The sequence below is a fragment of the Hyposmocoma kahamanoa genome, unplaced genomic scaffold, assembly GCF_003589595.1.
Source record: "Hyposmocoma kahamanoa isolate Upper Pololo Valley unplaced genomic scaffold, ASM358959v1 119, whole genome shotgun sequence".
In the NCBI taxonomy this organism is placed as follows: domain Eukaryota; kingdom Metazoa; phylum Arthropoda; class Insecta; order Lepidoptera; family Cosmopterigidae; genus Hyposmocoma; species Hyposmocoma kahamanoa.
In genome coordinates this window covers 1,417,314-1,429,819 of record NW_020653409.1, presented here as the reverse complement: position 1 = coordinate 1,429,819, position 12,506 = coordinate 1,417,314, and the positions used below count along the sequence as shown (strand labels likewise).

The 12,506-nt window shown below is 33.9% G+C and overlaps 1 protein-coding gene across 1 annotated transcript in view; it reads right to left on the bottom strand.

Moving 5' to 3' along the window:
• The window catches only part of LOC113239987 (chitotriosidase-1-like), a 173,833-nt gene that overhangs the window by 64,080 nt on the left and 97,247 nt on the right, over window positions 1-12,506 (bottom strand). The window contains exons 3-4 of the mRNA XM_026477178.1: window positions 4,922-5,121; window positions 1,685-1,922 (exon numbers count right to left, since the gene is read on the bottom strand). Of these exons, the coding sequence (XP_026332963.1) occupies window positions 1,685-1,922; window positions 4,922-5,121 (438 nt within the window). The remainder of the gene's footprint in view (window positions 1-1,684; window positions 1,923-4,921; window positions 5,122-12,506) is intronic.

Sequence of the window (12,506 nt, the reverse complement as noted above, 5' to 3'; positions counted from 1 at the left end):
AGAGCGTAGGCTCTAATAATCTCAGCACAGAATACTAAAAAAACCGACCTCAAAAGTACGTACAATTACCAAGTTTTATTGAAATCGGTTACCGGAAAGTGCGCAACCCCGGATTCATTCCCTAGTTCGCCACTATAGTTATACTACACTACAGTATAGTTCGGACCTGACACAGGAGATAATAAAAATCGGTTCTCACTACTCAAAGCATATTGAGAGAGAAAAACGCCTTGAATTGGGGAATAACAAAATCAACCATTAAAATAATTGCTCCTTATAATAAAATTTATAGCGGTATTTATAAAAATGAATTTTCATGCGTGAACAGCCACCCTTAGAGGTAGATGATTTTCTTCAAAATTAAATGGGACCACTATGGAGGTAGGTACTCTCTTTCCAACAAAAAAAAGAATCATGAAAATCGGTTCCCAAATACCGTACAGTTATCGCGTAACATACAAAAAAACATACAGTCGAATTGAGAACCTCCTTTTTTTGAAGTCGGTTAAAAAGACCTAGAATGGCTTGAATGTTTATACGAATACATAACCATACTGCTTGTGTATAAAATATTTGTTAGGTTATACTTGACTGGGAAATTACTACTCTTTAGAGTGGTTATACACGTATGGTATGGTACGTCGTAGTGTAGCACTTGCGATTTATAGGCGATTGCATCGATACAACCGCGCAATTGCATCTATACAATCGCCTATAAATTCCACGTGTAGCGATGCAACTCTCGTTTGTGTAGAATGCATCGCTGCCTAAAATCGCGCGCGTGTGTACAGGTAGACGATTATCGACTGCATCGCGTTTGCATCGCCATGTGTAACCGCTCTTAGGGTACATTATTTTGAAGATTTATGATACAGAGTATAACAAACTCGTTACGAAGATTATTTGATACACAGCGATGCTTTTTTCTATAATATTTAGGTGTTCATTCTTTCCATTACCACGTCTATGTTACAAACAGATTAATGTCCGTTTACACTAAACTTGAAAGTACACTATAGCTGCACTTTTAAGTTTAGTTGTTATATTATAGTTTATTATATTATACTTTACTGTACTGCCACAGCGCTCGTCACCCTGAGACATAATTTGATAAGTGCCATGTGCCTGCAATTGACCAGCACCCACATTCTTCAAAATCAGAACGCAGTAATGCTCATATTACTGCTTGGCGGAAATAAGTAAGGTGGCATTACTTCCCTCGAAGTACTATTGTGTATTATACAAGGACTCTAACAATTTAGGTTTCTTTTTTGTGGAATAAAATATGTATTATCTAAATATTATAAATAACACACTCACACACTGACGAAACCCTGTATCGCGGGTGACGAGAGAAATAAATTTAGGCCATAAAAACATTTCTCCCGTCCCGGGAATCTAACCCGGGATTTCTGCGTGATAGTTCAGCATGGTAACCGTTCAGCTACGGATGCAGTTTTAAACTATCTAAATGTACTTAAACTCGATAGACTGAAAAGTACCGATTATTTTAATGGATTGATTGAACTAATTAGCTTAATTATTTTTGAATAATTAAGGATCAGACAGATAATAAACGTTGTTCTATAAATAACCTTTTTGTAATTGGCTTACATTCTTTTAATAAGTACTTACAAATATACTTAGTATAAAACGCTAGGCATTTTAATTTTACAAGACTTACCAATAGCCAATAAAGTCTTCAATTTCGGGTTCGCTTTCTTCAGCGCATTGATCCTATCATACAATCCAGTCTTTCCATCTTTCGTTTCGTCGTTGGACTCGAAGGAGCTGAGCTTTCCTTTCTTCAACCACCCGAAAGCGAAAATGATGTGAGTGCAAAGATCAGGTTGGATGTCTTCGGGAAGAAACTTGCCGATTTTTGTACGGTATTGGGACCAGTTGGTGTAGTAACAGACGACCTGGAAAGAGATAATGAAGTAATTGTTGTAAAAACCTGTGCTATCATATCAAACCAAAACACTACAAGGCTCAATACAGTGTTTTGTGATTTCATAACTACAAGAATCTTATCAAGCTGTTATCAAGGGAAACAAAATATTAGTTTTTCAATAGAAATAGCTTATCTTCTAAAGTAAAATTACAATGGACAGACAGATTTCTTTAATATCTAATATACAACGTAAGTTAAATGTATATTTTTATGTTATTAAACCTCGAAAAGGATAAAAAAAACGAAAAATCAAAGGATTTTGAAGAAAGCTAAAGAAATGAAAGAAATGCTGTTTTTGATATGACAGTGTTTTGGTGTATGTTATACGTTACTGAATTGCTAAGTGAGCATTAATTATTTCTTGCATGCCGAGCTCTGACTTTATAGTGTTATAAACTTTTGACGGTATTGTAAATTTTCCAGGATAAGGCAAACAAAAGTTAATATGTGTGTTCTCGGCCAGTAAGGATTCCGCAAAGGATAGCGGCAAAGTAAAATGTTTGACTGTTTTAGAGCAGCAACAATTCATTATAATATACTTCTAAATTGTCGCAACAATCTATTTCCTAAACTTAGTCGTTGTTTTAAAAGACTCGTAAATGAGATCGCAACGTCGCAAACGTATTGCGAAGGCCAGCAACTTGACTCCGGTTATTCAAAAAGCTTTAGACCACATCCGCATTACATTTTACTGTGACAAAATTGACATTGTTTCTCTATATAAAATTAAAAATTATTAATTAAAACTTTTTATGTAATTAATAATGTTCACAATGAAACGAGAACTTGAAACGGTAACAGAAAGTGTATATTGGTGTATGGTGTCGTACAAGGCGCAATACTCGGGCCTCGCCTTTTCCTTGCATGTCAATCAAAGGGAAGCTACCTTTCTAAACGTATGAGGAAGAGTAAACCTATTTCCTATTAAATAGGCAATTATTTTCAATTTCTTGTTACGTAAATGTTTTATGATCATTAGTGAGCTACGTGATTATCTAATATTCTTAACGCATGTAATTAATTTCAGATACACGGTTTTAAATTCATAACCGAGGAATTAGTTCCGGAAATGTAAAATTATTATGAAACCGTATCGTTATAGGAAAAGGCGAGTATTAAATATCTAGTATTTATTTCGATATTTCATTGTAATTTATATATTAGAAATAATACATTTGTATTCAATTTATTGGAATTTAAACTAGGTTGTCGAAAATATTATGCCAAACTAAAAGGAACTCGCTTCTGTTAAAGATTTCCCTTCGGAAGGCACAAAGAGTGAACAGACATTTTGTCATCATGTAACTCCTGAGGTATTTATTTATATTTATATGTTGGATTTATTTTGCAGATTTAAGAGGTTAGACTTTAGGATCCGCTTGGTACAATAACTCACGTTTTGATAACTTTGTGCATTGGATTCTTTTTGCTTATCTACTAATTCGTCCTACGTCTACGTCCAAATATTGTAAGTTGTGCCTTTTTGTAAGTATTGCAATTGAAGTAATAATATACATAATAAGGACACTGTTCCGTATATTACTAAGTAAAATCTTTAGATATAAGTTTGTAAACTTAATAAGCGTTAAATATGACCTTTTATGATAAACCATGTGATGATTGATATTAGCGTATTCAACAATTATGGAGATAGATTTCTATATAAAATTAGGTAGACAGACTTTTTCCTGATCCGGACCTGATTGTAAGTCAATTTTGACCAAAATATGCCTTTTTCGTTTCAAGGGCACAATTGTTAGTCTCTTCTATTATACGTTGAGCCTACGTCTTACGTAATATAAATTGGAACCGATAAGTTAGTCTTTGAAATTTGCAGTGTTAGTACACGCAACTTAACTTTGTGTACTTCTTCAAACAATGTAATTTTAAACCCTTTATCATTATGTTGCTTTGTCACAAACTTGAACATTATGTAGGCGTAAGTTGTATACTGTTTCCAAACAATCATTTTAACAAAATGTCACCGCGTACTAATATACGAGATGGCGTGGGTAGATAAGAAGATAATTAATAATTTATTAAAACCAACGATACTTTAAATGTCATGGGTTAAGTACACGATACAAAACAAGCGGAAAGATTAAGGTGTTTAAGACCATAATACCTTGTTTTGTATTTAAAAATGATGAATATTTAAGTGTTGAATAAAAAAAAAATCTTACTAATTTTTGTGCTTTAGTTCTTAATCTCTGGCGCCTTCAAATTAAAAAAAAACGTACACAAAGAAGCAGTGATAGTAAACATTTTCTTCAGTCAACAAAATACAGGAAAAGAAAACATCGTCCGAATTGATGACAAATGACATTTAAAATTGACACGATAAAAATAATTAATAATACATAAAAAGAAAATGAAACTATTTTTCCGGATTTAAACCGCGTATATTTGTTTTTTCAAACAAACCGACGTTTCCGGCCCTTTACAGGTCCCATGGTCACGGTTGACAGTCAACCGTTTTTAGTTTCATTTCCTATGTGTAACAATCGCGAAAAGAACCTAAGAACTCGCGCCTAAGAACTCGATATAAATAAAAAGACTTTTTATAGTGCAAGTCTTATTCAAAAATATCTAAATTTTTCGTTTCATTTGTAATAGCGAGTGCCACGGAATAAAAAATACGTAATAATTACATCAAGATAGTAAATATGTTCGAGAATTTTATTTCACGAAATTAGGTAAAATGACTGAATAAAATGATGCCTAATTAAAGACCCAAAATTAATTTCCTTCTGTCCAATGCTAAAAAAATCAAAGTACAATATTTATAAGCGCAGTTGCAGCGCCACTGTCGTGATACGCGCGCCACACTTTTGCAGTCACAATTATTAGTAAACTAAAAATTACTGAAGATTTAGACTTCTTAGTTCTAAACTTACTTCCTTTGGCATTTCAAGCTGTTAAGTAAGCATGTTTAAAACTTCTTTAAAAGCCATATCTGTAGCTTACCTTGTATCCATCCTTATCTTTATGATCGTCAGTGCCAACAGAATTGTCAATAGCAGCAGTTGATTTCCTAGCAATGTTGGGGCGGCCTCTGATCTTAGGTCTGTTCACACTGGCAGATATGATCTGGTCTGAAGACCTGGAGACGCTGGATGTGACTGACGTGGAGACATTGGTGGGCTTGCGAAGTCTTCTGCGGACATCTGTAAATAATGATGAATTTGTTAGATATGTTCTATAGTGATATAGAAATATACTAAATTATACAGCTTTTGCATGACAAAAGTTCACGATAGTGACCCGTTTAGCTCTTTCTTTGATACCAAATGACGGCACGAACAAGTCGTGGGCCTAATGGTCAAAGATACGCCTGTCCATAACAGTTGCAGTGCCATTCAGAGCTTTAAAACGCAAAGATCGGACACTGCCGCTGCGTTACCTTGAAACTTAAGTTGACAAACCCTGTCCCTGTAATTTCACTTCAAAACCGGAACGCAGTAACGCTCATATTACTGCTTAGCAGCAGAAATAGGTAACGTGGCAGTACTTCCCTGGACGCATTTCATAGGGATCTTTGCAACTACTGAAGCAATAAGTGACGTTTCGAAATCTTATTTAATGAACTTGGGAGACTCGATAGAATTTAAAGAATTATTTTACTTAACATCCCCTTTTAGAATGCTGGAGCTTACAAGCTTGACTGCGAGTGCGGTGTCTCTTATATTGAACAAACGTAGCGAAGTATTTATACCCGCGTCAAAGAATGCAAAGAACATATAGTTGATGTCAAACATCGTCGCGTAATCAAGTCTGCAGTCTGCGAGCATGTCATGGATAAACCTACACATTCAATCAAGTTTCACAAACTTCAGAACCTTGCAAAAGAAATCCGTTATCCACCCAAGATGCTGCGAGAGGCCATTGAAATTAAAAACAACATCCTAATTTCAACAGGGTAAATGGTTTCTCCGTACTCTGATGAAAAATCCCAAAAAGACATAGACTGCAGTACTAATTAATGTTATAATTTGTTCTAATTTCCATTATTAATTAATAATTAATTTAATAAAGTAAAAAATTCATATTATTAAAATAAAATGATTGTAAAACATATATAGCGTAAATTGGAATGTTCTTTGTAAAATTTAGAAATATGGTGTTTAATTAATAACTTTTGTAACTATAATTAAAAATAAGGTGGTTTGCATTAATATTAGACATAACTGGTTGATAACTTTTCCACCTCAGTCAACCGTGACCATTGGACATTTAAAGCGCCCGAAACGTTCGTTTGTTTGAAAACACAAATATACGCGATTTAAATATGGAAAAATAGTTTCATTTCCTACGTACGTAACTATCGCGAAATCCTAAGAACTCAATTTTGTTTATTTTATAAGTACAGAAATTTGTGTAACAATCATAAATTGTTCAAAATTTCCTGTATATATACTATTTTTGTGATCGTTTACAGAGTAACGAATTTAACTCCCTGGGGCACTACCTGGAACACCAACAATGTCATGAATAACGCAAGGTATCCATACAAAAGAATTTTTCAAAGCAATTTGGCAGCAACGTTTTATCGACAAACGAAATCATATTTGAACAGTCTCTTAAAGCTCAATTTCCATTGCCCTAGAACAGAACCAAAATGAATATTTTCGATCCGTTTCCCTTCAATGCATTAACTTTAGTAACTCTCTACACCTCTCTTTCATTCTGGCTTCATGTCTAATTCCTTCATTCTCCAATCAACACGTCACTGGAATTGTTTTCCTCAAAGGTTGACTGGTAGAGAGTGCTTTTAGCATTAAGTCCGCTTTTTGTACCATTATGTGTTGTAGTCAATAAAGTTAAATAAATATTTTGTATCCATGGCATTAAGAACTGTCTTTGTGTAACTTACAAACTAGATACGAGCCCATAATCTCGTCGCGCGTCTTCCGGAAAATTCACAACAATTTCGGGAGTTTCCGCTACTACCGCATCGTATCTAGTTTGTACGTGTACAATTTTGTTACAAAAATTCAGTTTTATTCCGCACCGCTGCAATGTAAATAGAGCTTTATTCACATGCGTCGGTGTTTTTAATTTCTCTGAATGAATTAATTAATTTCTCTCTATAAGTTTCGAAATATTTTTTTTTACTTTTTTATTTTTAAGAATGATTTGTGTGTCTAATTTATTGTGTCAATTCTGCCAGTGTCCGTTACGTGTTAGTTTCATAAAGAGCCTTATTTGAATAAATTTTCAATTTTCTGTTCATCGAAATATTTTTCCTTTGGTTTAAGAAACTAAAGTAAAGTTTATACCCTTGCAATATGGTCTCTTCTTTTTTGGAGAACTAAATTAATAACTCCAATTCGACGTCGATCAGCAAAATAACCGCTAGATGGCAGCACATTGATTGAAATTTCAATATAATATCAAAACGTCTTAACCCTTCAAAACCGAAATGCGTTACTGCTTGGTACCAGAAATAGGTAAGATGGCGGTACTTCCCTGGACAAACGCTTTCACGGGGAGCTCTACTGCTACTTAAATACTAAATATGCTAAAGTTAGAAGAGAAGAAGAATAATGTTTTCTACGTTCAAGTGTTTTACTAAAAATTTAAAAAGTTACATCGCGTGCCGCCCCCGGGGTATTGTACCCATTTATGGTTAAGTAGACCTTATATATTTTAGGTTAAGGTACAAACTAACTGAAAAGTAATTTTAGAAAAACAAAACACATTATTTGACAGTCGTTCTGTACGCTATTAGACAAAAAATGAATAACCAAGTTTTAAGTAGAGATAAAAAAAAATCAAACAATTTAAATAAATCAAGACGTATTGTAATTGCTTTTCCTTTTTTTTAATCATAAATTTTCAATGAAAGAATAACATGGACAAGTCTTTATAAATTATATTGTTTAAATAATTGTTTAGTCACGGCGAAGTCTACATAATACGATTCCTTGCTTTAAACAAATGGGTAATAGAGACATAGTACTCGTACACTTATCTAAAACAACAAATATGTGTATCATATTAAACTTAATTAGAATTAAATAAAGCTCTTGTGTAGACTCCGTCTGAAATATCTAGTTTCATTGTCATCACCCTATTTTGCACGGATTTTTTTCATTATCTTGAATTGGCTATAACTATAACTCTGTTCTAGCAAAAGTCTAAACCTCAATTTCGACAAAAACATTCAACTCCATCTCTTTTTATAGAGACAAACACATCAATTGCCTGGTCTCAAACTAGGAAATTCCCTGTACTATGAATACCAGAGCAACGGAGTTCATTTCGGGGCAACTTTTACCGGGAATTGAACCCAGGACCTCCTCATCCAGTGCCTACAGTGCAAAGCGTTGGGTTACCGAGATCGTTATAAACCATTCTGGCAAAAACCACCAACTCCCATTATGGCAAAAACCGCCTACTCCACTCTGGCAAGGCAAGTAATTTTAAAGCGTAAGATGAACGTAATACATAAATATTTCTTTATCCTTCACAGCACAAGATGAAACCCGGAAATTGCATAAAATCATATTCAATTTTAATTACTGAACCAACTCGTTCAAATCACGTAACTGGATCAGTTAAAATTACCTTATTATATTGAAGTATTATACATAACAGTTTCGCGATTCGCATTGCCAATCACTAACATGAATCAATTCATCTTATTTGACATAAATGTTAATCAAGGTATTGGAAATGTTATACTCATTATCGTAATTTAAGACCGAATGAGTTAAGATCTCCGTAAAAGTGAAATTGAGACAGAAAACGGGTCCATTTGTAGTGGTTCACTTTTATAATTTTATATAGGGTGTTATTAACAGTGCGCTTGAAATTTGATGAGGTAACTTACATAAAGTATTGAGCATTGAAGTCTGAGATAACCACCAAAAAAATATAACTATATAAATGTTTCAAACCTTATAAGCACGATGTATCAGGGGAATTGAATACTAAACATATACACTTATGGAGTACAATATTAGCTAAGATCAACAAATACTTCGTGAATGGAAAATGTTTTTTTTAAATTTCAAAAATTCTTTTTTTTTGAGATACACTGTAAATTTATTTATTTTTTCGTCCTCGATTTGTCATATTAAATCTCCCGCCCGCTTTGGAATGTTACCGTGATTTATAAATTTAAAAGATCTATTATTTTGTCAGACAATTCAAATAATTCAAATAAACAGGAGAGGTGAATCGTGGATGAATATTTCATTTTGATATGCTAGTTCTTCTTTATTGTATTTAAATTAGTTGTTGTTCTTTTTTCTAATGCACAAGTATGTGTGGTTGTAAATTTTTAATGACTTTTCGTCATTATGAGCTGTATCAAAATATCAGCGAGAGATGAGAACTCCATAAACCCATTAAGACTATTATTGCGTAACACGTTAAATGAAGTAATTTAGAGATTACCTTTTGAAAATGAAAAAGGGTCAGCTTCAATAAATAATGCTCAATTTTAAATAGAAAACAAGCGTGAGACTCAGAAATATGTTTACTAAATGACAGATAGCGATATTTCAATCAAATTTTGAAGAAAACTGTTAGATACTACGTCAGTGGATAGCGTGGATGAGACCTTAGAATTAGAAAGTTACATTATTAGTGTAGTGTGCAATCCTCGTATTACTTTAATAAGAATGAAACAAACAAATAAAAAAAAAAAAAAAAAAAAAAACGAAGGTCAAAGTCAAAGAATTATTTATTCCATACATTGACTTACAAATAAATGGACGACGGGTCTAATACAAAAACCACGAAAAAAATGTCCCAAGTCAACCTAATTAAACGCAGTACTGTCTAATTTTGCTTGCTTCGCTGTCAGTCGAACAAACGAAGACTAAAGCGTGAATGACGCTCTGTATACGATTGTAACGCCCTATAAGTTCGGACACTTTTTGGCGCGGACCCGACGTCCATATAATTGTAAGCCATATTCCATAAGCAAAATAAATTTACATTTGAACAAGTCACATTTTAGCTACTGCTTGTTCATTATGCTGACTGGTGATTGCTCTCTTCAAATAAACTTAAATGCTACGGAATACACTTTGAATCAAATTTGTGTGGAATCAAGAGCCATGTCGTCTTTCCATTCGTCGTTACCTAATACTTAGTCTTCAATTTTGTAATATGACTTTTCAATCAAAATATTTTTAATGTAGTTTTTAAACTTAGGAAATGATAATCTTAATATATGCTCCGGAATCTTATTGTAAAAACGTGTACAGTTCCCCATAAAAGAGTCGTTTATCTTGGTTAAACGAAATTGTGGTATCATGAGTTTGGACTTAGCTCTTAGGTTAAAATTATGGTAGGGTAGTTGCTCGCTGCCGCCACCCGCACCCGCGCCTGTTGTGAGTAACTGGGCTTTCAGGGCTTTATGTGAGCAGTTTCCGTCGACTCACCGCAACGGAATCTCGTGACTAAGAATCACGCACTAGTTCTAAAAAATTTGACTTAAATACGTGAGTTATCCGTTAGTTTAGTTAAAATGATTCTCAGATTATAATTAAAGTACAGCGAGCGAAATGAGCGAAACGAGCGAAACTTTCTTTCTTCCACTCAAATTGCATAATCTAATTGTAAAATTACTCGATGGTTAATCAACTTACACGCATGAAAGAAACTAGCATTTCACAATTTTAAAGGCAGTAACGTTCAAATGATGAATTTTGATGTGACTTGAGATAATTGAGTTCATAGGTGACTTTGTTAAGGCGATGTATTTTAATGTGAGCCTAGATTTTAGGAGGTGAGATGTGGGGGGGTCAACCCTTGCGTCTTATAATCCGCAATCTGTAAATTAATACGACTAAATTAAGAACAGGCGGAGACAATTTGACACAGAGTCGACGTCAACTAGCACCCCATATTGTCTAATAGGGCAGCGCACGGCGCCGCGTATAGTTAAACCGCTGAGCAATTTGCAAAATTTTGAGACAAATCAAAGTCAAAGTCAAAGATTATTTATTCCATAGGTAAAATAAATTTACACTTGAAAACGTCACATTTAAGCTACTGCTCGTTCACTACGCTGACCTCCCTGAGAAGAACGAGCAAGAAACTCTAGGGATTGCTCTTTTCAAATAAACTTAAATGCTATAGAATACACTTTTGATTTCGAATCGAATTTGTGTGGATTCTGGAGCCATGTCGTCTTTCCATACATCTTTATCTAACACGTAGTCTTCAATTTTGTAATATGATTTTCGATCAAAATATTTTTAATGTAGGTTTTAAACTTAGGAAATGATAAACTTAATATATACTCCGAAATCTTATTGTAAAAACGTGTACAGTTCCCCATAAAAGAGTTGTTTACCTTCGTTAAACGAAATCGTGGTACCTTGAGTTTGGATTTAGCTCTAAGGCTAATATTATGGATATCTTCTTTGTTATTGAAATTATGTATATTTTTACGGGCATATAAAATATTTGAGTAAATGTACTGTGATGCCACAGTCATGATACCAGTCTCCTTAAACTTTTCTCTGAGAGAAACCCGAGAGCCTAGACGGTACACAGAACGAATCGCTCGTTTTTGCAATACAAATATAGTTTGAATATCTGCCGCTTTACCCCACATGAGAATCCCGTAGGACATTATACTATGGAAGTAACTAAAGTAAACTAGTCTAGTAGTACTAACATCGGTAAGCTCACGTATTCTGCGGACTGCATATGCAGCGGAGCTTAATCTGCTGGCCAGGGAAGATATATGTGGAAACCATTGAAGTTTACTATCTAAGGTCACTCCCAAGAAGACTGCTTTGTTAACAAAGTCTAACTTTTCTCCGTTTATTTCTATGCTTGGACTAGTCGATTTTACGTTAGGTAATTCAAATTTAACACATTTTGTCTTGTTGGCATTAAGCAATAAATTGTTAGCATTAAACCAATAAACTACCTTAAAGAGGGTATCATTAATATGGTCATAGTTAATGTCATGTCTGTCTGTTTTAAAAATCAAGGATGTGTCATCTGCAAACAACACTATGTGAGTTTAATAACTATGGGGCTGCAATTGAAAACCAACATTTAGCAGCTTCTCTGTGGAACTTACAGAGAAATATCTTCATATAAAAATTACGTCCCAAGTTAGATATTTTATTCCAAAATAATCCGTTTTAGAATTTACTTTATCCTGTATATAGAGCATTTTATATGATCGGATAAAGTATATCCTATCGTGTAACAAATTAGCACATTCTTAGACAATATTCTTAAGTGTAAGGAATATATTTGTAAGATCATTGTTTAATAGTAAATACCTAAACCATTTGATGTAGCAAAATAGTTGTTGCCACTTCCCCTGAAACAATTTCGCAAGCGCAAAATGTGCAGAAATGTGAAAGAAGCAAAGAAAGAAAGACTGCTGCGCCTAGTATAGTTTTATCTCCGGATGTTAATCCACATTTCACCTAACCCGTCGCATAACATGTCACACCATGTTTTTGAGAAGAACAAATTGTCGAATTATCAGCTATAAATTGTTAGAGCCATTTGTTTTCCTCTGTCCCAATACGTCACTCGGCCGACTTGTTGTCACTGTAATGGC